Source organism: Hydra vulgaris, chromosome 02 (assembly GCF_038396675.1).
Source record: "Hydra vulgaris chromosome 02, alternate assembly HydraT2T_AEP".
In the NCBI taxonomy this organism is placed as follows: Eukaryota; Metazoa; Cnidaria; class Hydrozoa; order Anthoathecata; family Hydridae; genus Hydra; species Hydra vulgaris.
In genome coordinates this window covers 54,909,956-54,937,500 of record NC_088921.1, presented here as the reverse complement: position 1 = coordinate 54,937,500, position 27,545 = coordinate 54,909,956, and the positions used below count along the sequence as shown (strand labels likewise).

Genomic DNA, 27,545 nt, shown 5'->3' with positions numbered 1-27,545 from the left:
ATTATGATAGCTACAATTTAATGATAGCCTAATGAAAAATTATACATAACTATTTTTGTGCATTAAATTTTAGATCTTTCCTTTTTTTCTAAACCCAAAATCAACATTGAGAAAAATAACAAAAAAACTTCATTACAAAATCATGGATCTGTAACTCAGAATGGTGCATCTGAAACTCAGAATGGTGCATCTGAAACTCAGAATGGTGCATCTAAAACTCAGAATGGTGCATCTGAAACTCAGAATGGTGCATCTGAAACTCAAAATGGTGCATCTGTAACTCAGAACACTCAGATTCAAATTAATTCTATTCCGATAGTAAATGGGCTAAAAAAAATTCAAACCAAGTATTTGGTGACCAAAAGTAATACAAGGTAATTTGATATTTATTGTTTTTAAAATAGTGTTTGATGAAAAAGTTTTTTTTTTCTCTCTCTTTGTCTTTCTAAAATACTTTTTTATTTTTTTGTTCTTTTGAAATCTCAAAAGATAAAATAATGTAATAAAAACTTCTTTTAAAAAAAGTCTGATATTATGTATATATTGTTGAAATTTTCTCATTTAACGAACTTGGGAGTAATTTTTTCACCTTAAATGTCAAGCACTTCATAATGTTTTGGATGAAAATAGTATTGGTTATCTGGAAGTATATAGTTATCTTATTTATAGATCATTTATTAGATAGATCACTCAGTTTTATTTTTTAACTTTTATTTAGTCTTTTAAAAATAGAAAATTAATTTTTGTCACTAATTTAAGCAAATTTTTAGCTTGTCTGATAGAGAATTTTTCAGATCCAAGTACCCAGAATTGGACTCGGAGAGTCCAAGGATAAATACCCAAATCAGATACCCAATCAAAGACTCATTGAGTCTTATCATGGTCCAAATATGTTTTTCAAGTTATTGTTTTTTCAAATTGTTTCCTTTATATTGTTCAATTTCCAACGTTAATACGAATTACTAGAGATAATGAACATAACAATATCTCTGAAAAATGATGTTTGAAAAAATGTATTTAAAAACTTGAAGAAAAGTTTTAAATAGTCTCCTAAAATTTTGTTAAAAAAGTTCAGTAAATTAACAATGCACTAGCCCACAAACTTTTGAGGCATGTTTAATAATAATAATTCATCAGGAAATAAACTATTGGGTTTAAATGCACAATTTGCAAAACGATCTCTATAATCTTGCAATGATCTCTATAAATCTTTCATCTTGTATTTCTTCTTCAGACTCACCTTATCATTGCACCACTAACTACTACCCTATGCTGACTGGGATTCTTTTTATGATTTTTTTTTGTGACAGTCTTAGGGCTGATGTCTTTTCTCTTTCTCTGTTGATGAATACGCCTCCTATATAACCTACTGGATCCAGGTAGGAATAGAAGCTTTTATCCCTTCTCGTCAAGTTTTTACTTTTTCCAATCTCTCTGAGAGATTGGAAAAAGTAAAAACAATAGACATTAGTGCCAGCAGAATCACCGTGTCTTTCTGAGCTATTTACTATAATGGCCAAAAAAGTTGTAGTTTAAGAGTAGGTTAAGGTGGGATAAGGGTAGGGTAAGGTGGGGTCCAAGTTTTTTAGACTAGGACCCTTAGAAATTATGCACAATCATGATTTTAATATTGATTTATATATGTTTTTTGCTCTTTAGCTAGAGCAAAAAACATATATAAATCAAGCAGCAAAGCAAGTCTACTGCTCGTAGACTTGCTTTGCTGCTTCTCTTTTTATAGTTCCTCCTATTCCATCGCATGGACTAGTTTTCTTCTTCAAGGTACATTAAGTTGAACAGATGTGTGTAATTTTTGTACTGTGACACAGCACAATCACTGAAATATTTTACTCTATTGATTGTGTGTAGTTTGATTTTGATCATTGGGAGTAACTTTGTGAGAAAACAATAAACTATTGTTTGGTCATGGCAAAGCTGGTCAGAAATTGTACAATAGCATTCACGTTTGAGTTGATTTTTTTCATCTTTGTAATAAACAGCAAATGGATGTAAGGTAGCTTGATCGGCTTGCCAGTAAAATCCTTGTACAGCATCTTGCATAAAACTATAGTTCTCTGCAAAATCCATAAGAATAAGACAAGTGTGTTGATCTAATGTTCTTTTTGCCTCTGATAAGTAGGAGGATTGTGCTTCTTTGATTAACTGGTGGTGACAAAGGTCGAACAAAGTTTCACTTAGAGTTTTAATAAACTCAATAATGCTTGTTTGGACTGTGACAAGTGCAGTTCAGTCAGTTGACACCCATTGTTTGTATTTGATCTGATTATCAAAATCATTATTTTCAAACACATTTTCCAAGTAAGTCTTCAAATTTACTTTACCGGCGCAGTTAGAACATAGATGAAATATGCAGCTTCAACTATCTATATTACAAACACATATTTTCATCAAATCTTTGTGATATATTAAATAGCCCTAAGGTAAAGCAACGCACATCAACTTAGCATTTTGATGATAAGAACATACGCAAACTGAGTGACTTCTACTACTGTCATTTGTGATGCACCACTTTGGCCTTAGTTCACAGATCTTGTTGAATTCAACTTTGTGTGTAAGGTATAACATATTAAACTCAAGTTAAAGTTCCTTTAATCGAACTAATATTAAACGTTTTTGTTTATGAACTTTTACATTATTTATACGCACAGAAACGAAGTCTTTTTTTCTTAGACATTGTCTCATAAACTTTTTCGATTCATAAATTTCAGTAACTTTTTGCTTTATAATATCTCCAAAGGCTGCCCCTATTTTAGCCTCAGGCTTAGCAAGTATTCCTTTTTCATTTTTCAACTTTCATGCTTTCTTAACGAGATGTTCTGAAACTGAAAATGTTTTGCATGTTTTTTCAATTGATTAACTATCAGGAGTTAGTGTCAGTAGTTGAACTATTTCTTCCTTTAAACTTATTTTCATTTTATTTTTTATTGCATCTAACAGTTTATCTAAATCATTACAGTTTATACATTTTTGCTCTTTTTCCGATTCTATATCTTTTGGGTCTATATCATTGGATAAATTGCAACAAGTATGACAAACCTAGTAGTGTCAGCATTGGCTGACACTACTAGGTTTGTCATACTTGTTGCAATTTTTTTAGCTTTTTACTTTCAATATCCTAAATTGTCGCACCTACTTACTTTTTTGAATGGAGATACTTCCAATAAAGACACTCACAACTCTTTGATAATTTTTTCATGTGGACTTGAAATGGATCGCAACAGTATTTTTGAAGTGCTTCATATCTAGAAATATAGTCTTTTTCACGGTGAAAATATATCTCCTCATTTGGTTCGAAAGTGTATCCTATCCTTTGAATTAAAACTTCAATATCTTTTAGTCTTATTCTTTCTATCACAATCCTCATTCCCAAACAACTCTTCTCTAAACATGTAAAATTATTATCTAAAAAAAAACTTTTATAATTTTCCAGTTATAAAATCAGTAAAAATGAAATCTAAAGAACAAATGTGATTAAAACTGTCTAAAATGCAACCAATAAACTATTTCTACATATAACAATTTCTGCATAAACAAAACATTTTAATTTTTGGTTCTTGCAATATTAAAAACTAAAATAATAAAATTCAGAAAATACTGTGCAGATTTAGATTTTAATACAAACTCTTAAAGCAATTGAAGTATTTTACATTCAAATTATAGCCATGTGAAAATTACATCATTATAATTATATCATATCCATAAAATTAAACAAATACATATTATAAAATCTAATCAAATAAACTAAGTTAAGACACTGATAATGTTATTTTAGGGAAAACTGATTATATTTATTCAGGGAAAAATTAAAAATATACACCTAGGTCATAGGGCTACAATTATGTCATAAGATAGAGTATAGGTCTTTAAATTTTTTTTGGTGATTGTCTATATATAGAACCTTGCCAGTAAAAAGTTTCATAATTTTAACTGTCTACGCTATTTTCTATGCCTACAAAGTGAATGTAATTTATTGTATTTTTTAAAAAAGTGATTTTTTGACTGGCTGCTGCTAATGATAAAAAAACTTTTGCATAATTTTACTTTTTTCCGCAAGTGGTTACTCTAAGTACACAAAAGTAACAAAAAATTGGCACAGCTTTTCTGTTGGTATTGAACTGTAGCACATTAAAGTTTCCAAAATGTCTTCTAATATTGCATTATTTAGCAATTTTGAGGTGCAAGAACTCATAAGTTGTTAAAATCTGTCAAAAACACCTGCAAAATTAGATTATTTGGTTTAAAAACTATTAACATACAAAATTTCAGGTGATCATCTATTTTAATTAAAAAGTTATGATTTGTTAAAAATCAAAAAAATCTACTATAAGCTCCAGATACTCAAATTTTGCTGATTTTAGTAAATATTGATTCAATTATAACTTTTGAACGGTTCGGTTAATCAAGCTGAAATTTTCAGGATTGTTTTTTTTTCATAAAAGCTGTGGGTGGTCAAAATTTGAAGCGAATTTGAGGTGGTACCTTAGGGCACTTTTGAAAAACTAGGTCATTTCATATGGAATAACTCCACTGTAAAAGGATGAGACTTAATTAAATGATAAATGACACAAGAATGAATTTTAGTAGATGGCACAAGAGACATTGGTTCTTTAGAGCACTCCATTATAGTATTTATAGATAAAAGAATTAGAAGCAACATTATGACAATGTAACAATGGCTGGAGGTTGGCTGCAAGAGCAGGTCCAACTATGTTTACATTGCATTTTTACACCTTGTTTAAAAGAAAACGGGCATCATTCAAAGATCCGCTTTGGATAAGGCAACGGTATTCCATACAAGGACAGATTTAAGATTTAAAGAGATAAAGAATAGAATCTGGAATAAAAAAGTGGCAAGCACGATAATAAGATGCAACCTTAGCAGATGCTAATTTTAAAATGGATTTGATACATGGTTTCCAAGAAAGATTGGAAGTTAGAGTTAATCCTAGAAGATGAAGGGTAGATGACTCAAGTACAATACCGTTTATAAGTATAGAAAGATCTAGATGGTTATATATATTATGTATACTAGCAGAAAGCAACCCGTAATATGGGTTACGGTCAGTCTGTTACTTAATTTATAGTGGCTGTTTTCCACAATTTAAAGTTGCGAAATCTTAACTAATACCCTGTAAGAAAAACGCCTTTAAGTTAAAAAATTAAACCATCTGTAAAATTAAAATAAGTTAATTTTCCAATTATTTAATGTTATTTGAGTAGTTTACAACTGACATAGGTCATATCAGTGTATGGCAGAACCATTTTCCTAGACATTACTAAGTTCAACACAATACGTTTTTAGTTACTGACACAAAATAATAACAATTCATCATGCTTTTAATTGACGAAAAATTAAAGCTAAATTCTTGTTATATTTTTTATAATATGAACTTTAATTAATAAGATTAATATGAAGTGAACATAAATTATTCATGAGTTATTAATTTTTTGGTATCCCCTTGATACATGTTTCTTTAGAAAAGGAAATTGTCTTTAAAACGTTAAATGCACACAACTAAATAAATTTATTATAAATAACTAAGCAATTGAGTACAAATACGTTTCAAACAAAAAAAAGTTAATTTACAATAGAGATATAAATAAATTGCATTTATATAACTAAATAGTCTTGGCTTATAGTAAATTTTAAAAGCAGTGTTTTCAATAAATTAAACTACCAATTAATTATTTTTAACAAATAGAATGTAGTATCATATTATGATGATTGGGTAATGAACAATTTAACTATATTTAAGTTTAATTGGTGAAAAACAAATAAAATTTTAATTAAAGAAGACAAAAACAAACCAAATATACAACAATATATTATTAAAAAAATTACAAATTAAAAAAAAAATTACAAAATTAAAAAAAAAAAATCTCTGAAGAAAAAGCGGCAACAAAAAAGTTATAAATATCCTCACTGATAGAAGACATTTACAACATTTTGGTTGCTGTTTTTTCTTCGGTGTCTCCCAACACCCCGGTATGGATGAGCCTTTTATTTAAAGGATGGCTCATCCATACCGTCATTACTTCGCCACTTACTGAAGGAACTCTCCGAGAGAGGCCCTGGGTGTTGGGAGCAATATCTTTGGTATTGCTCAAATGTTAACGACTCTAAAATTACAAATAGAAGGATATAATACAAAATTAAAAATATTTACAATCTTTTTTAATCAAAATATAAAACATAACCTCACCATTTTCACAGAAGAGGATGCTTAAATTAATAATAAAAAAGTAAATTAAAAAGTGTTAAACTTATGAAAAATTTAATTTTAATAAAAATAAAAAATAGTAAAATGCAATCAGTTTAAAAATGTCATATTTATATTAAATATACTATAAAAAACTAAAAATCTTATACTAAAAAAAAAAAAAAAATCAAAAAATTAAGATATAAATTGCATTTTTAGCAAAATGTTGTCTTGGCTTTTAGTAAATAAATAAAAGCAGTAAGTTCCAATAATGAAACTACCAACTATTCATTTTTAACAATAGACACCAACGTGAAGGTAAGCCAAGCAGTCTATCAACACAAAACATAACAACATTAACACATAACAATAGAATATTTACACCCTTGATCCAACGAAAATAACAAACCAAGTTAAAATATGAAAGACAAAATTAGAAAACCAATTTTAAGTTAACTATATTTATCTTTTTACTAAACATATAAATACATAAAAGTATATTTGCTTTTATATTCAATATTAGTTAATCAATTACTTCAAATTTAGAACCTTGAAATTTAAATCTAGGGCATTAAAATGCCCTAGATTTAAAGTTTAAGGTTGCATATTATGAGAGAGTTTTAATACACATTACGCTAAACATTAACAGACATTATGTGTTTCCAGATTAATTAAAAAAAAGGCTAGACAACACAACCTAGCTCTAAAGCAGTAACATCGCCTGGCACTAAATGCTGCCAAGTCACACCTCTGCTATAAATACATCGCTTGGCTGGCAAGGTTATCAATCTTGCTCAACATAATGCCAAGTCACACCACTTTGAAAACTTGGAAACAACATAATTTTAACATATATACAACTATAAACAAATATGGTTTTATATAACACATAAACACATTTTATAACAATATTAAATGACAGATGTATTTATCAAAAACTATGAAAAAAAATTAAAATAATAAATAAAGTTATACATACAAAATGTGCTCACAACCTACAAACAGTAAATTTTCGAAATGAAAATCTTAAGACTATAAATTAAGAACATTAGAAAATATATACTTGATATAGTTTTAAGAGGATGACCTCTTGGGTAAATAACAACTTCCCTGGCAGCAGGTGGTGCACCATCTTCACCAACAAATACAACTGCAACTTCATTATGTGAAGGGAGATTATAGCGACGTCTATCATCCCCTTCAAGTAAAGATATTTTTACAACTGAAACTGAGCAGCTTTCTAGAACTGCTCGACGAATTTCTTAATCTTCCACTTCAGCCATGTTTTTAAATGCAAGAGCAAATGGGTTTTCTTCACTAATAATAGTTTGCAATCGAAACATTAAATCACTAAAGCAAAGATCATTACTACGTTGTTGCATTCTAAAATTTACTGCTGCAAGTGGATCATAGATGTATAGTTGACAATATATTGGCAGAACATCTTGATTTGGTCTTAAATTACCAATGCGATGAATAACTTGACCACATATTCTAAAACATGGCGGCCCATGATTCATGGGTTGAACTACATTAGCTTCAAATGAAGCAAAAGAAAGACAGGCATTATAATTTCTAATATATTTTAAAAAGTTCTGATTGGCATTTCTATCTGCATAGTTTCCTTTAAATAAATCTTTTAAATTTTGTCGAAATGATGAAGGTTGCAACAAAACTAAACTAAAAAAAAAATAAAAAAAATAAAAATAAACTACCTTTCCATTATGGCAACATAAAAAATGTGTTTCATCAGGAAATTTCTTAACACCACAATCCTGACTAATATAATTCATTTCTCCTAAATAATTATAATCTGGAATAGTATTACTTTTTGCTATACAATGCATTCTTTCGTATCTAGCAGCAATTCTTGCATTTTGTTGATTATTAATTTCATCTCGCGTAAGCCTATCTCTTTCATTTCTGAGACGATTATTTTCAACTCGCCTAACCAAGCTCTCTTCATTTGGGTTCGAATTATTTGCTGCTTGCTGAGCAGCATTTCTAGCATTTTTTTGATTATTAATTTCATCTTGCCTAAGCCTATTTCTTTCATTTCTGTGACAATTATTTTCAACTCGCCTAACCAAGCTCTCCTCATTTGGATTTGAATTATTTGCTGCTTGCCGAGCAGCATTTCTAGCATTTTGTCGATTATTAATTTCATCGCACCTAAGCCTATTTCTTTCATTTCTGCGACGATTATTTTCAAATCGCCTAACCAAGCTCTCCTCATTTGGGTTCGAATTATTTGCTGCTTGCCAAGCAGCATTTGTCCATTATTAATTTCATCTCGCCTAAGTCTATCTCTTTCATTTGTGCCACAAACAACTTGCCTATTAACATTTCCATTTTCTAAACTAATATCTGCTTCTAGCCTAATATCATCCATTTAAACTTCACTTTTAATTGAAAGTAGTAACAAAAAATTTTAAACGAATCCTGAAGATTGCGATCTTTCCTATATAATTTTTTTTCTACTCTAAATAGCACACACAAATAATTTTTATATATAACAGACTGTAATTTAAAATAAATTATACAATAATCTTATGACTTTAAAAATATATATATATATATATATCAGCTAGGAGATGTTTGAAAAAAAAATTAGCTTAACAAATAATAATAAAAAAAATGATTAAAAACATGCAATTGTAATAATAAACATACTGCTAACAAAGAAAAATTGAAAAAAAAAACGTTGTAAACCCTTTGTTGCAAACTTAAAAATTGTTTCTTCGAAAAAAATTATTAGTAAATGTTTTTTTCAAAAATTCACAAAACTTTACAATATTTCGTTCTTCTAAACCACATTAATACATTATCTGGTAAATCTAAAATAAAAAAATGTAATGAATAAGTAAATAAATAAGAAAAACATTACATACAAAAAATGAAAATCAATGCACCTTATAGAGAAAAGCTGTTGTGATTTACCAGAGTAGTAGTTGTAAAATGTTATTATTTCATATTAGCTTTTACAAAATAATTTATGCTGGAACATCATTATTTCAAAATATTTATAGCAAAATCATGTAGTAAACAGCGCTAAAGACAAAAAATCAAATTGAGATAAAACAAATTGTATATATAGCAAAATAATTTGTATTGGCTTTTAGTGATTTTTAATAAAGTTACCTATTTACCATTTTTAACAATAGACCTAACATGAAGATAAGCCAAATGTCTATCAACTCAAAAGATAACAAAAAAACATCACAGCAACAACACACAACAATAGCACACACATAAGTTAATATAATGTGTTTATAACATAACTTAAGTAAGATAATATTCATATTTAACAGAACATAAGTAACAACATTAAGCAAAATGTTATTAAAATACATTATTATGTATTTTTTGACACTAAACACTATCGTGTAACCCTCTGTTATAAGTACATTACTTGGCTGACAAAGTTGACAAATCTTACTCTACACATTTACAAAGTCACAGCACTTTGAAACAACATAATATAAACATATGTACCAACTTTAAACACAATAAATGTGTTTAAATATGTATATAAGGTTATTTATATACCTTATATACATATTTAAACACGTTCTTTCAAAGCATAACTAATAAAACGACATTAAACATTAAACGTTTCTTTAGTATTAATATTAAGATACTATTGAAAGTTTCTCATTCAACGAACTTGGGAGTAATTTTTTCACTTCAAATGTCAAGCACTTCATAATGTTTCGAGTGAAAATAGTATCGGTTATCTGAAATTTATAGATCACTTATTAGATAGATCACTTAGTTTTATTTTTTAACTTTTATTTAGTCTTTTAAAAATAGGAAATTAATTTTTGTCACTAATTTAAGCAAATTTTTAGCTTATCTGATTTAGAATTTTTCAGGTCAGAGTACCCAGAATTGGACTCGGAGAGTCCAAGGATAAATACATAAATCAGGTACCCAATCAAAGACTCAATGAGTCTTATCATAGTCCAAATATATTTTTCAAATTATTGTTATTTTAAATTGTTTCCTTTATATTGCTCAATTTCCAACATTAATACCGATTATTATAACAATAACAGTTAGCTGAAAAAATTGAGTTTTATCTGTGTTTAAGTTCACTTACACATAGAGCCTTATGCTGTAGCAAAAAAAAGATCCTTTTCAAGTTCAAATGCCCCTCCTAACAATCAAAGAGTGTTGGGTTCTTATTTAGACAAGAATAAATGTTAGTATCATCAATAAACAATGCTACCTTAGATGTGAGAACTTCTGGCATTTGCTGTTACAGGCGTTAAAAAGAATAAAAAATGCTTAACGCTTTTGTGTAAGAGTTTTTGACGTCATAAATTTTTTTTATTTGCTTTTTATATTTATCAACATTGACTTTTTTGAACTATCGCAAATTACTAAATTACTGCAAAACTAGTTTAATTGAACAATTAACTCATAATAATGTAGAAATGTTATTAGGTAATGTTATTAAATGTTTACTTAAATTCTGGTTTTTTAAAATATAAAAATATTTGTTTCTTGACATTGACACAATCATGTTTATCTATAACTAAATGAATAAAAAAGATTTTTGTTTTATTTCTTGAATGCATATTAAAAGTTTTAAAAATAACAATTATTTTTTACTTTTAAAAAGTTCAGCAAGTAATAAACTAAAAATGTCAAATATATATAAAATATATTATAAGCATTAAAACATCATATACGGTATTCTACTATTTATTTCTTTTTTAAGTAATATTTCGGCTCATATAGTGAGAGCCATTATCAAACTAATAAAACCGTTAAAAAAATCCGTTTAAAAATTATAATAAACGTAACCAAATGATGTCATTGCAACGTCAGATATTCAACATTTTTTAATTTTACAAAAAATGGTTTCCAATGGTGAGTCATCACCAAATTGCCATTGTCACGATTTAAAACGTTTTCTTTAGGTTTTGAACATTGTACACGTTTTATTTCAATTGCCTCACGAATTTTTCTTGTGTAGTTGTTTGAAATAACAGAAAGCGTTTTAGGGTTCTCCCAGTTTGTTTTACCATTGCAATGTGGAAATCTTTTTTCTTGTCTCACCAATATAACATGCACCACATGTGCAATTAAGTTGGTACACTCCTGGATGACTGTTCGGAGGCAGTTTAGACTTGTTTCGGCAGAGTATATTTATCAAGAGATTGCCAAAACGGAAGACTGTTTTAACACCGACTTTATGAAACTCTCTTCTTAGAACAAGGCTTAATTTTGGGACCCATGGTAAAATAACAAGATTTTTGGTATCAATTTTTTGAGAACTAGATTTATTTGTGGAGTATTTATAATTTTTAGCAATATCTGAATACTGCCTATATGAATGTCCATTTTCAGTAAAAATCTTAATAAGAAAATAAATTTCATCTTGAATGTTATGTTCTGAACAAATTTTGTATGCTCGAGCTAAAAAACCTTTAAAAATACTAACTGCGATATTCGGTGAAATACATGATTTTGGTTTTATTAGTACATTTGTAATTGCATCTTTATGATGTATGGAAAACTCATATTTGTGAAGTGAGTGATTGGTTGAAATACAAATATCTAAAAAATTTAATTGGTGTTGAGCATTTTCGTATTCGCATGTATATTGGATTGATTTATCTTGTGAATTTAACAGTGTTAAAAAAGAATTTGCGTCATCAATATTAGTAAATTGATCTAATTGATCTCTGTATTCGATCTAATTGATCTCTGTATTAGTAAGTGTTATTTTTTATGGGAAGACAAAATATATATTTTAAAAAACTCTGGTCCAATAGGTCTTTCCATAATAGTTGTCTTGTCAGAAGCATATTTACAACATATTGAATCTAATGCTATTCAACAGGCTTTAAATATCAATATTGCACCAAAGTCTTAAAAACGTTATCTTGATGATAGCCATGCTCGATTTACTAATATTGATGACGCAAATTCTTTTTTAACACTGTTAAATTCACAAGATAAATCAATCCAATATACATGCGAATACGAAAATGCTCAACACCAATTAAATTTTTTAGATATTTGTATTTCAACCAATCACTCACTTCACAAATATGAGTTTTCCATACATCATAAAGATGCAATTACAAACGTACTAATAAAACCAAAATCATGTATTTCACCGAATATCGCAGTTAGTATTTTTAAAGGTTTTTTAGCTCAAGCATACAAAATTTGTTCAGAACATAACATTCAAGATGAAATTTATTTTCTTATTAAGATTTTTACTGAAAATGGACATTCAAATAAACAGTATTCAGATATTGCTAAAAATTATAAATACTCCACAAATAAATCTAGTTCTCAAAAAATTGATACCAAAAATCTTGTTATTTTACCTTGGGTCCCAAAATTAAGCCTTGTTTTAAGAAGAGAGTTTCATAAAGTCGGTGTTAAAACAGTCTTCCGTTTTGGTAATCTCTTGATAAATATACTCTGCCGAAACAAGTCTAAACTGCCTCCAAACAGTCATCCAGGAGTGTACCAACTTAATTGCACATGTGGTGCATGTTATATTGGTGAAACAAGAAAAAAGATTTCCACACGAATTCAAGAACATAAAAATGTTACAAAAGCCAACTGGGATACATCTGGAATAGTAGAACATTCACAACATTGCAATGGTAAAACAAACTGGGAGAACCCTAAAACGCTTTCTGTTATTTCAAACAACTACACAAGAAAAATTCGTGAGGCAATTGAAATAAAACGTGTACAATGTTCAAAACCTAAAGAAAACGTTTTAAATCGTGACAATGGCAATTTGGTGATGACTCACCATTGGGAACCATTTTTTGTAAAATTAAAAAATGTTGAATATCTGACGTTGCAATGACATCATTTGGTTACGTTTATTATAATTTTTAAATCGATTTTTTTTAACGGTTTTATTAGTTTGATAATGGCTCTCACTATATGAGCCGAAATATTACTTAAAAAAAAAAAAAATAGTATGATACCGTATATGATGTTTTAATGCTTATAATATTATTACACATACTATTAAAGATGTCGCTTAAATTTTATAAAATATATATATAAAAAATATATATAAAATATATATAAATAAAATATATATAAAAAATATATATAAAAAATATATATAAAAAGTATATATAAAAAATATATCTAAAAAATGTATATAAAAAATATATGTAAAGAACGAAAAAAACAGAGCAGTAGTTGGTTTTTATTTTAACTAGCAATTTTATGTAAAATGAAATTTTTCTTTTTTAAATGATCGATATATGTTTGTGTTATTTAAACAACTTAAGTCTACGTGTACATATTTTTTAATATTTACAATTTCATTATGGCAAAATAAAAGTCTTATAGGTTTAAATGATAATTCCGTTGAAAAAGTAAAATTTACTTATTAAACAAAATGTAATAATAGTTGCGCTAGAATTTAAAATCAATTAATTTTACTTTTTACATTACTTCCTTAAATATACAAAAATTTTATTTAGGTTAAACATAAAAACTTTTTATGTTTAACCTTGTTATGTTAGTTAAAAATAAAGTTTTTTAAAGTTATGTTTTATTGCCTGTTGTCGCTGTTTTTTTAATATCTAAACATATTTTATGTATTTGTAATTTAAACTTTTTTCACAACAGTGTGGAGTTTTTAAAAGGTTAACTACTTCACTATATTACTGTTAAAATAAATGATAACTACTTTATTAAAATACCAAATTAAAATATTTACATGAGGTGTTTAAATATTACTAAACAAAAATGTTTTTAGCATAGCCTAAATAGCAGAATGTAAAATCACCTTTGGCATATGTAAAATTCTACCTAAATCTTTTCTTCTGAAAAACTGAGAAATATTGATTAGACCCACATTACCCCATAGACCAGCCTTACCCCACCCTATCCTACAATTAGTAGGATAAGTTAGAGTTAAAAACAGTATAATTAAAAGACTTTAGAAAAGATTTTGTTTTAAAAAAGACTAAAACGGAAAAAAATTCAGGTTCTAATTGAATCAGAATTTAATTGTTCAGAGTATAATTAAAATTTATCAAGTGTAAAATTTTATTTCACTTTTAATTAATTAGTAGTATACAAAGTGTTTTTTGTTTTTATTAATGTTTATTTTATTTAGTGGTGGTTTTCGATACAACTCTGGTGTATGTGAGAAATCTACTTTTGAATTGGCTGGTAGAGGTGTAAATGGGACAGGAAGGCGTTATTTATTTGAAGGTTTAAATCATAATCGCACTAGTATTTTATGGGATAACATGGATTTTTGGGAATATTCATTCCTTGATTCAGTAGCATCAGAACGTGAGGCAGCTGGTATGGATGTAAATCATTTAGAGTTGATAAATAGGTGATTTTTTCAAGCAATTTTTTTTTTAATGGTTGTTATGGTTTCCTTACAATTTTATATACTTGTTACAATTTTACAATTTTATATACTTTTATGAACTACAATTTTATATACTTTATTTACAATTTTATATGCAATTTCATATATTTTATATACTACAACACAGTTTTTTCTTTCTGTAATCTTTTTTTTTTTTTAACAAATTTTAAACTTGAGCTATTTTTCTATATTTGCAAAAACTTAATGAGATTTTATTATTTATTCATTTAATACCCTTTAGTTTAAGTGTTATATATTTTTTATATTTCAACACAATTTTTTTTAATATTGCATTATTAATGTTAATATTGTGTGTAATTACTGGTCTGTTAATTCCTGATCTTTTTTCTCCTGGTGTTCTCCTGGTTTCTCCTTTTTATTTATATTTGTGTTTATATTTCTGATATTACTTTTTGTGCTGCTTGATGTTTTGTTGCTCATGTAAAATCACACTAGTACTTACATATATACTAGTAAAATCACACTAGTACTTACATATATACTAGTAAAATCACACTAGTACTTACATATATACTAGTAAAATCACACTAGTACTTACATATATACTAGTAAAATCACACTAGTACTTACATATATACTAGTAAAATCACACTAGTACTTACATATATACTAGTAAAATCACACTAGTACTTACATATATACTAGTAAAATCACACTAGTACTTACATATATACTAGTAAAATCACACTAGTACTTACATATATACTAGTAAAATCACACTAGTACTTACATATATACTAGTAAAATCACACTAGTACTTACATATATACTAAGTAAAATCACACTAGTACTTACATATATACTAGTATAATCACACTAGTACTTACATATATACTAGTAAAATCACACTAGTACTTACATATATACTAGTAAAATCACACTAGTACTTACATATATACTAGTAAAATCACACTAGTACTTACATATATACTAGTAAAATCACACTAGTACTTACATATATACTAGTAAAATCACACTAGTACTTACATATATACTAGTAAAATCACACTAGTACTTACATATATACTAGTAAAATCACACTAGTACTTACATATATACTAGTAAAATCACACTAGTACTTACATATATACTAGTAAAATCACACTAGTACTTACATATATACTAGTAAAATCACACTAGTACTTACATATATACTAGTAAAATCACACTAGTACTTACATATATACTAGTAAAATCACACTAGTACTTACATATATACTAGTAAAATCACACTAGTACTTACATATATACTAGTAAAATCACACTAGTACTTACATATATACTAGTAAAATCACACTAGTACTTACATATATACTAGTAAAATCACACTAGTACTTACATATATACTAGTAAAATCACACTAGTACTTACATATATACTAGTAAAATCACACTAGTACTTACATATATACTAGTAAAATCACACTAGTACTTACATATATACTAGTAAAATCACACTAGTACTTACATATATACTAGTAAAATCACACTAGTACTTACATATATAAACATTTAACTTGCTTCTTCTTAAAGCTGTAAAAAAAATTTCCATTATGCCTGATGTTCCTGATATTTTAGTTGTTTTTTTTACTGAAATCTTTGACTTTTTTTTACAAAGGCATAAACTTACCAGGAAAAAATAGTGCTCTTTAGAAAAATTATGTGCTCTTTGGTGTGATTTATTAAAATCAAGTTTTGCAGTAGTTTCCTTTAAAAACTAAAATGGTTTTAAAGGTAACTACTATTATAATTTTGAAAACAATTTTTCTATTGGTACTTTTTCTATTGGTACTTTCTCTATTGTTTCTCATATCAGATTGTTGCTCAAAGATAATATTTTTAATTGGAAAAATTCAACCCATATTTAACTTGAGGTGACTATTAAAACAGAAAACCAACATAAATGTTTATAATAAATTTGTCCATTCTATTTTTATACTAGTTTCATTACTTCAAGATTGTTGACTTGAATTTTTATTCCTAACTTTTAGAGATTTCTTGAGCAATAAACAGTCATTTTTTGGCATTTTACTCAATTCAGGATGATTCAAGTTTTTTATCTAAATATAGTTATAAAATCATCAAATAGCATGTTGGGAACTTATCACATGACAGCAATAATAAATTTGCTTTTAAGAGTTAGACTTTTTTTAATAAAGATTGAAAGTAAAGTGCTCTTGCTTGTTATTTTTTGCTTGTAGAATCTTTAAATTTCTTGTAATGTTTTTCTTATTTTTTTTAATTATTATTATTTACTATTTGATTATTATTCTTTGTTATTTTTACAAATATTTGCATTATTATAAATAAATCTATATTTAACAGCTTTGACATCATCAGACTAATAGTCTAAACTCTGCTAATTAGTTACATATACTAATTCATAGTTAATATATATTGTATATATTATATTTATATTATATTTATACAATCAAAGTATACCAGAGAAGTTAATACACAAGAAAACTTTTAGAAAGAAAAATTTTACACAAGTGAATACACATGAAAAAACTCTATACAAGAAAATATGCACAAAAAAATTAAGTAAAAAATTTTTATAAATAACTTTTTTGAAAACTTTTATAATAATTCTTTGGGTCAAAATAACTTTGAGTTATTTTTAAAAAAAATTTTAAATTGGTGTTAAAAAGCTATAAATATACTTCAATAATAAAACACTTAGCTGTCTAATCTTGTTGTAAACCATTCAACATTTTTGTTACAAACTGAATAAGTTTATTCCTAAGCCTCTGAAGAATCATATATCTATTAAATGTGATGGCTCTTATATTACATTGTTGAATTTACAATGACATTTCTTGTATTTAAAAACTTATTTCAAGAAAAAATATTATTCAAGCTAGCTTTTGTTAGATTTTGCAGAAAAGCCAAAAATAGTAAAACAGTTTTCAAACTTCAAGATATAAAAAATTAACAAAATTCTTAAACTTTTTTATTGTTATTTTATTTAAGAAAAAAGTATTTTTTTATTGTTGCTAGCAACATTTTTTTATTGTTGCTAGCAATTATTAATTACTCTTTTACTAATGGCTACTGTTATTGATATTGTAATATTGTTTTATTTTTGTTGTTTTCAATTGCTAATATGTAATTTAGATATAAATCTTTGAGTCCACAAGAAAAACACCTTCTGGAAGAAGATGAAGATAATTTGCTTGCAGTTTTGCTGCACAATATGATAGCTTTTATGCTATGTATGGATGTTTCAAAAAAAGAAATTAAGCGTAAAATTAGACGCCTTCTTGGAAAGTCCCATATAGGTTTGTCTCAAACTCATTGGATAGACAATCTCCTTGATGATATAGATAAACTGGTACTTTATTTATTCTGATGTCACAACTTATTTTATTGTTACTTTTTTATGCCATGTATCCAATAATATATTTAATACTATAATATACTATAATATATTTGAACAAAAATTTTTTCATTTTATTGATACAAACAAAAATTAAAAAAAACAATGCTATGCTTCTCAAACTTTTTAAAAATATAAAGTAAAAGTAAAGATTATAATGGTAAACATGTTTTCAATGGTTTTCAACAATGTTTTGCAAATACATTTATCATCATTAAATAATTTCATAATGATTAATTATGGACATAATTAATGATGTAATCTTTAACAATACTTTAACAATCATAATTAATGATGTAATTACACTTGTTAGATTAGCTAAACTTACATCATTAGTTATGCCTATCATGATTAATTTTATCTGTCATAGTTAATTACACTTGATATAGTTGTACCATATATGCATTCGTAATGATTAGTTATGTCTATCAAGGTTAATTATTCTGAAAATTTTTTCTTTCTAAAGCAAAATGATTGCTACAAAAATTTTCATCAAACTTTTTTTTTTGTATGAAAAACAAGCAACTGTCACACCTCATAAGGTTATTGAAAAAAAAAAAACGGTAATTTTTTATTTATTATTAAATGTTTGACATATATATTGTATAAATACATATGTCAAACATTTAATATATATATATATATATATATATATATATATATATATATATGTATATATATATATATATATATATATATATATATATATATATATATATATATATATATATATATATAACGTCTGTTCACAAAAAATCCGGAATGAAAAATTGTTCTTAATTGAATACAAAATTAATCGATTTTTGACAAAAATTTTAACTAAAATGAGTGACTGGACATTGTTAACTATTTTATAACCAAAAGTGGTCCTAAATCAGCGGCTTTTCGAACTTTAGTTTTGACTGAATCCATTAGGTTGAAAAAGTAGTCTGGATCAAACTCTTTCAACTTTAATCAAATTCTATTCTTAAGGTGGTCAAGATTTTTTGCAGTAAATCCATTTCCATAAACTTTTGCTTTTAAATGTGCCCAAAAATTTTCAATTGGCCTTAACTACGGTACATTTGGGGGGTTATCTTTAGCGTCGACAAAGTTAATACTTAAAGTGTTGTAAGTTTCTAATGTGTGTTTTGCATAATGACATCTCGCTCCGTCAGGCCAAAATAAAATTTTCATGTTTTGATGCTTGGAATTTATAAATGGAAGAAGTCTTTTTGTAATACATTCTTTAGAATAAGTTTTTGCATCCAGTGCACAGTTTTTTACAGCAAAATAAGGCGATGAATGACCAAAACGACTGATTGCAATCCAAACTAGAACTTTCTTGTCAAACTTTTTTTTGAAGTTGAATTTAATGTTAGTATCAGTTTGAGAACTATCCTTTGTATAGTAGCCAGAGTTTTGTGAACAATTTGCACCATTTACGCAGAAATAAGATTCATCGTCCACGATGATTTCAAACTCATTTGATGGCTTGAAAAAAATTTTTGAAAGTTTTAATAAGTTTTTCTTTTGTTTAATTTCTTGCTTTTCTGTTGTTTTTGGTGCATTTTTTCTTTTGGTATACTTTAGTCCATGCATACTTAATAATCTATTTACGTATGAAACGCTTATCTTATATTTTAGTGCCAATTTTCTTTGCGAAATCCCGATTCTCTCTTCTGCTCTTGCAATCATGGACTCTCTCTTTTCTGGTGTAATTTTAAAAGGTTTTCTGCCGCAACCAATTTTTCTATTCATTGGCAAATTATTTTCAGACCTTTTAATTATGTCATAAATTGTAGATTTAGCGATTCCCATTTTCTTAAAATGATCCACTGTAAATTTTGTTCCACTGTTTATGTTTTGTTTATAAAAATTTCCAATCACATTTCTAACATCGTTCTCTTTTAGATGCTCCATGTTTATTTGAATTAATTATTTAAACTCAAATTCGCCACAAAATGAAACTGTTGTTGTTGACCGATTAAATTTAAAAATTTTGAATCGAAAATTCGAAATTTAAAACAATTTGTGTACATTTGAAATCAGTCCGGATTTTTTGTGAACAGACGTTATTCAACTATAAATATATATATATATATATATATATATATATATATATATATATATATATATATTTATTTATTTAAATTTAAATTTATTATTGCTCTGTTCTTTAAGAACATTGAGCACTCTCTTTGTAGAATACACTAACAAAATTTATATATTTATATTTATATATATATATATATATGTGTGTTTGTGTATATATATATATATATATATATATATATATATATATATATATATATATATATATATATATATATAGATTTGTATATATAAACATATATATATATATATATGTATACATATATATATATATATGTATATGTATATATATATATATATATATATATATATATATATATATATATATACATTGACTGAGGGTTTAGCATGGGGCAGCAATCTTTTCATTCATTATTTTTCGTTTTTTTATTCTTTTTCTAAAAAAGCTGTATCGATTTAGATAAGCAAAAAAAGTGAGCAAATGCTCACATAAATATGCTATAGTATATATATATATATATATATATATATATATATATATATATATATATATATATATATATATATATATATATATATATACATATATATATATACATATATATATATATACATATATATATATGTATTTATAATTACATATTTTTGTTGAAAAATGAAGTTAAAATACATGATTTAAATTATAATTTTACATATATTTTAGGAAGGAAATGACATTGACTTAATGATTCCTAAGAGTAGGTTACTGAAAATACAAATATTTGTTGTTCACTTAGGAGATAATCAAAGTGGAACTATGATTTTCCTTGAGGTATTTTTTTATATTTTTAAGATTTGTTTTTAATAGTTTATAATTGTTGTAAATCAAATATAACAGTTGTTAATACATTGTAGTTGCTATTTTGTTAAATAAATGTTGTTACTACATGTTATTGGTTTAAACATGTATTAAACACTTTCTCAAGATTGACTGACTGTTTTAAGTGATCAAAAAAAAGAATTTTTGTCAAGACAGGAATATAAAGTTTAGTCATTCTAGATAAGAAACAAACATACAGGACCAAGAATAGAACATTGAGGTACCCCAGAAGTTACTGGAAATAAAGAAGAAATGAAGAAGAAGATCTTTTGTAATGACTTTAATATTGCGACTAGAAAGAAATGATTTAATAATCTCAAAAACTTTCCCAGACACACCATATAAAACAACCATGCCAAGCTATATTAAAGTCTTAGGTATATCAAGATCGATAACTCTTGCCTCTTCGCCACCACCTAATTTATCACTTAATTCAGTCAAATACTTATTAAATAGTTTAGAGAGAATTAAAGTGAGTTCTGGAGAACACTTTCGTAAGACTATGACAGGAATGTTGTCTTGACCACAAGCAGTAGAAAAGTGTAATTAAGAAATGACTCTAGGAACAAAAACTGAAGTGATTTGGATGTCAAACGTGTTTAACTAGAATGGCAAGAAGAATATGGTCATTAGATTTAAGAATCGATTCGAGACTATGAATATTTTTTCATTTAAATATCACGGAAGAGTTAAAGAAACTTACTACATCCTCTTCAAATAAATCTTCAGTATTATGTCTTTTTTTAGATTGCTATTTATATTTTGAAATACAAGTCACAATAAAAAAGTACACAAATCACAATAAAAATGTTTTGAGAAAATCTACTTTGATCAGAGATATAACACTTTAAAATAAGGATTTAAAACGGCTGATCAAAGTAGATTTTCTCAAACTCATTTATTTTGTAGTCGTAGTTGTAGTATTTTTCAAACACTTCCTTGAACTGTTTAACCTGTTTAATTTTTTTTATCAGTAGTAACCTTGGTGACTATGACTCTCAATTTTTATAGCAATTTTTTAATATTTGTCTACATTTTTGTCCTTTCATGTTTTTTATATATGAATCTGTTTTTTTAGTTTCCTATAGTTGAATAACTGTTTTATGAGTAGTAAATCAAGTTTTTCTATTAGTTCTGATTGAGATATTTAACTCCAATACTTCATTTTTTATTAACAACTAATCTAATTCAAATTGCTGGCCTTACTCAAACCCCCGTTTGAATTAACTTTGCTTTCTTATCCATATTTAAATTAATCTATCAATTGGTTATCAACATTACTATTTTAGTTAAGTAAGTAATCAGCAAGTAAAAACACAAACAAATAATAAATACATTAATAAGAAACAAAATAAATAAATAAAATTTAAATATGCAATATGCAAATAAAAAAAAAGTTTTTCACTTATATATAAAACTTTATTTAAACAAAACAAACTTGTTTTTGGGAATATATCGTTATTGTTAGTTTGAAAAAAAAAACTTTTTTTCTAATTTAGGAACTAATTTTTAAAACTTTATCAAAATATTTAATTTTTGTTCAAAATTAAACACAGAAACATAAAATAATATATTTATATTACAAAATAGAAATAAGAAATATTTTAAGAGTTAACCTTATGTGTGTATAACCTGTCAAGTTCCTTTTTTATATATTTTAACATTATTATTAAAATATTTGATACCTATTCTAATTTATTTTTCATTTACTTTTTTTTTTTTATAATTAATAATTATTTTATTTTATAATTAGGTCCGTGAAGACAGCATAGTATTAAAAAGCACAAATGGAAATATTGTTGAGCACTGGTGGTATGAAAGTGTTGTTAATATGAGTTGTTCACCAAGAACAAAAGTTGTTTGTATATGGATACGTGCTGAGGAAGAAACTGCTTTGCATAAAATTTGCACCAGAAAGGTTTAAGGCTTTTTCAACTATTTCATAACTGTTTTATTTTTTTAACTGGTTTAAAATGAGTGAAAATTGGATAAATGATATGATCTTTATAAGCATATTTTTCCAGACTCCTCATGATATTTTTAAACTATTTTAAGCTGGTTTAAAATGTGTAAAAATTTAATAAATAATATGACCATTTAAAAATATTTTTTCCAAATTCCTTATGAAATATTTTAGTTATTTTAAACTGGTTTAAAATGCTGTGTAAAAATTGGATTAATGGCATGATCATAGTTAAACACTTTTATCCAGATTTCTCTATAATATTGTTTTATAATAACATTTTTATCAAAGCATTTTGAAGTTACTTTTAAATCTTCAATAATATTTTCCTTCAATAAAAATAATTGGTTGGTTAGAAAAATAGAAACAGCTCCGTGGGAAGTTGAACAAAGCAATATTTAATTTCATTTCTATCAATGCATATTTTTCAATTAATGTTTATATTTATATTCATATTTATATTGTGTCCATAATTTTATAACTAATCCTAAATTCAATACAATTATAATAGTATTTAAGTATTTTATTTATTGGAACAACTCCATTAAAAAATAACAAAATTATATTTCCACTTATACTTTATTCACTTACTCAGGGATTATCTTTTTCCGGATATTTCCGGAATTCCGGATATTTTTCTCAATATTTGGTTTTTCCAGATATCAAAAAGGTTTTCCATACATACAAGTTAAGGTGTATATTTTTGTAATATATTTGTTTTTTAAGCTTTTTCACTTATCACTCATATATAAAATTATATTGATTTAAATAAAAAACGTTTCAAGATTTTGTTTAATACTTTTATGATTTTTTTTGTGCAGTGTAAAAAGTTGTACAACTCAATTAAAGAAAGTATGCAAAAAGCAGCAGATCGGTTAAATATTCGAGGAGTTGGTAAGGAAAGTAGACTATTTGATGTGTTGGTTAAAAAAAGAAGAAAATTGAGATAGGAGATAGGAGTAAAATTTTAAAGTAGAAGGGAATGCTGGGAATATTATTAGAAGAAGTATTATGGAGTTTCAGGAAAGTTGTTAGTGAAAATTTTGTTTAAATGTTTTTAAGATATGTTTTGATATTACTTTTAGGTGTTAATCTTGGTGGGAACTTTACAGTAGTGGTAGCTAGATTTTTATTTTATTTTTATATATCATATTAATATATACTAAGTACTAACTTTATATCTACTGCATAAATTACATAAATAATAATTAAGTAATTACAGCAGTAATAACTTTTAAGTTTAACGTTTTTTGGTTCTTAAAGATAGTCATTAAATAGTTGTGATGTACACTTTTGTTGTGTTATATTGCATTAACATGTATTTACATATACAACATCAGTATTAAAAGTATCTATAAAGAGGGCTAGAAACCTCATGTTTTACAGCTATGATTTTTTTCTTATTTTATTTTTATATTTTTAATTATTTAACTATAGTTTTAATTATTTAACTTTAATTATTTAATATTTAACTATGAATGTAACAAATGCAATAAGAATTAATATATTAATGCTTTATGGCATTAAAATTCTTGTGATGCATCTCTTTATTTCTCTGCATTTTTTTAATGTAGGATAATGCTACTGGACAGCAGGGAAAACTGAAAGTTTCTTTGGAAGGAGTAGACATCATTTTTGTGGACAAAAAGGTGAAACAACAAAGAGGTTGTGCAGCACGATGTTACTCTATATAACATAGTGTAACACTGTGTTACTTTGTTTAACAAAAGTTACATTAAGGAAACATCTTGGTTTTGCATTAAATAATTCTGTCGCGCATGCAATAGCTGTGTAACATGTATCTGTGTAACGCAAAGCTGCATAATATATAGCGATGAAACATGTAGTCGTGCGATTCACAGCTAGATAACTCATAGCTGCATAACATATAACATATAGACTTTATAAATTAAATTGTGCTAGATGTTTAATCTAAACGTTAGAAAACAATGTTAAAAAGTTTTTAAAATGATTAGTTAAGTCTAGTTATGAAGTTTGTAATGTTTAGTTGTTGTTTTTTTTTCTGACATGATAAAAAACAAATGCGTTTAAGGCATTTATTAATTTTTTAGGTTTCCATTGAAATCTCAAATTTAAAGAATTGTTGTGCAAAGGATAAGCTTCTAAAAGTGGAAGAATTTCGTAGGAAATTTTTTGTTTATTTTTTGCTTGAGTCAATTCTTTTTATTTTTGTTCTTTCTCTTGTAACTTTTTTTATTTTTTAGTTCCACTTGACCAGACCATTCATGAACATAAGTTTTTTACTGCGCAGGTATCACCGTTATTAGACTTTTTTCACCTTTTTTTTTCTTTTTTTGAATTTTTGATTGAATTGAATTAAAATTTAACAGTATTTTCATCGATTATTTTAGGCCAACGAAATCTGTTACGCAATTCTCTGTTTGTTCTCGTATGTTGCTGCTTCTAAACATGCTTTAACTTCGGCCACCGGAAGTTTGGCGTCAGACAATTAGCCAATTTCTTCGAGAAAACTTTTTTTGATTTGATATATCTATTAGCGCACTTGTTGCCGTTAATTTTATTTATTCCCTACAGAAATGCCTTTAAAAGCTATTTGGAAATTCCATGTGACCCTTTTTATGATTGTTCATGAGTTTAGTGCATTCTTTAGGTCAGTTATGACTGCCAGCTCATGCTATTGTTGCGCTACGTCACTAGTAAGTTGTGCAAAAGTTGGTTGTATTTTTGAAAAGAAAGTTTTAAAGAATCGTGCTATAGGAGCTTCCGAACTGAAACTTTTATAACATTGAAAACGTCTATTAGCATAATTATTTCTTTTTAATTGCTGGGTACGTCACAATCAAGTTGTGGCCTATTTATTTTCTAAAATTGTAAAATATGTTTTATACTTTATTTTTTAAAGCTTTTATTGTTCTTAAATATTTTTTTTGTTTTTTTTTAAAGTATATTTTTTTTCATTTTCAGAGGTTTAATTTTATTTTCATCTTTGTTACTGTTTTTTTTTTGTTTTTTTTTGTTTTTTGTTTTTTACAGATGTAACCGGTTGATTTTTTACAGTTGTAACCGGTGGTATTCTAATAAATTGTTATATAATATGATTTTATATAAAAAATTTAAAATAATGTATATATTTACAAACGAAACGTATATATTTACCCTACAGAGAATATATTTAGTAAAAAAAAAAAAAAAAAATGAAAAGATGGCAAAAAAAAATCATAATCATCAAAATAATTAATTTTAAAAAATTGGTTAATTATGTGAGTTATGCAGTTATATACGGAGGGCTGAGAAACAATAGCGTAAGTCAACAATAGTTAATTTTCAGTATCCATGATTTTTTGTTTTTGCACTATGGAAAAATCAGTAAAATATGAAGTTACTTTCTTTAAGGTTTTTAACAGTTGACACAATAAAATTACGTTATAAACTATAATCTTGGCTTGATTTTACCATATCAGCTTAAAATTTTTTTTTGTACCGCAATGCTGAATTACAAAACTACTATGCACTTACTTCTGCACAAAGGCAACAAGTATGCCTCTATGCCAGTTGGACACTTGGTGCACTTAAAAGAAAGTTACGAAAACCTTGAACTGGTTTTAAACAAACTCAGCTACTCAAACTATTAATGCAGCACTACATAAAAAAAGTTTGGTTCGTGGGAAAAACCTTAGAAGTAGAGGTTAAAAACGTTGAGAGAAAAAGCCTTGTGGAGCCCAAAAAGGTGTTACTTCCAACATTTTACATTAAGTTGGGGCTAATGAAACAATTTGTTAAGACATTGCCAAAAGAAGGGGAGATTTTCAAATATCTTTGCGGGCAGTTTCTTGATTTATCCGAGGCAAAGCTAAAGGAAGGAATCTTTGTCGGACCAGACATTAGAAACTTATGAGAGATCCTAATTTTGTGAACAAAATGGAAAGAAAAACAAAAGAAAAGGCAGCATATTTTAAATTAGTTGTTAACGGTTTCCTAGGAAACAACAAAGATTAAAACTACAAGACCATTGTCACAGACATGCTTGACAACTTAAAAAAGCTGGGGTGTAACATGAGCATTAAAGTTTATTTTCTCTATTCAAATCTTGATTACTTCCCTGCAAACCTTGGTGATGTAAGGGAAGAGCAAGACGAAAGATTTCACTAAGACATCAAGGAAACGGAAAGAAGATGGAACGTAAACATGATAGCGGGCTACTGCTGGATGTTGAAGAGAGATGATCCTGAACGAGTCCACAGCCAGTCCAAAAGCAATAAAAGAAGCTTCGACAGAAAGCCAAAAACGTTATTATAAGGACTTATAAGCTGAAAGAGAAATGTAAGTGTTCTTGAAATATAATTTAGAAGATAAATTATACATAAAATAAAATTCTATAACGTTTGAAAAATGTGAAAAGTTGGTCGAATTTTGTTATTTTACCCAAAATAGTCCCTTTTTTGTGAGAAAACCTGACGTGATAGAAAAAAATGGATTGCATTTTCGAAATCAGCGCTGAGAAATACATAAAAAAACAGTTATCAAATTTTGAACCACTTTTTAAAAATATATTTTTGCAGACCTGTGTTATTATAAGTTTAGGAATTATATTTGATTATATGCTGTGTTACTTACGGGACGCAAAAAAACATTGTATTAAACCTGTCGTTTTCAGTTGAATATTTTAAGCTAAATATT

At 26.5% G+C, this 27,545-nt stretch overlaps 1 protein-coding gene across 1 annotated transcript in view; it reads left to right on the top strand.

Annotated features, from left to right (window-relative positions):
• LOC101238875 (MAP kinase-activating death domain protein) overlaps positions 1–26,099 on the top strand; it is an 81,749-nt gene extending 55,650 nt beyond the window's left edge. Inside the window, exons 16-26 of the mRNA XM_065789622.1 lie at positions 74–374; positions 14,344–14,571; positions 17,748–17,964; positions 20,768–20,875; positions 22,677–22,841; positions 23,708–23,780; positions 23,972–24,003; positions 24,461–24,535; positions 24,959–25,028; positions 25,112–25,158; positions 25,259–26,099. Coding sequence (XP_065645694.1) covers positions 74–374; positions 14,344–14,571; positions 17,748–17,964; positions 20,768–20,875; positions 22,677–22,841; positions 23,708–23,780; positions 23,972–24,003; positions 24,461–24,535; positions 24,959–25,028; positions 25,112–25,158; positions 25,259–25,360 — 1,418 coding nt within the window. The 3' untranslated portion in view covers positions 25,361–26,099. The remainder of the gene's footprint in view (positions 1–73; positions 375–14,343; positions 14,572–17,747; positions 17,965–20,767; positions 20,876–22,676; positions 22,842–23,707; positions 23,781–23,971; positions 24,004–24,460; positions 24,536–24,958; positions 25,029–25,111; positions 25,159–25,258) is intronic.
• The last annotated feature ends 1,446 nt before the right edge of the window (positions 26,100–27,545 follow it).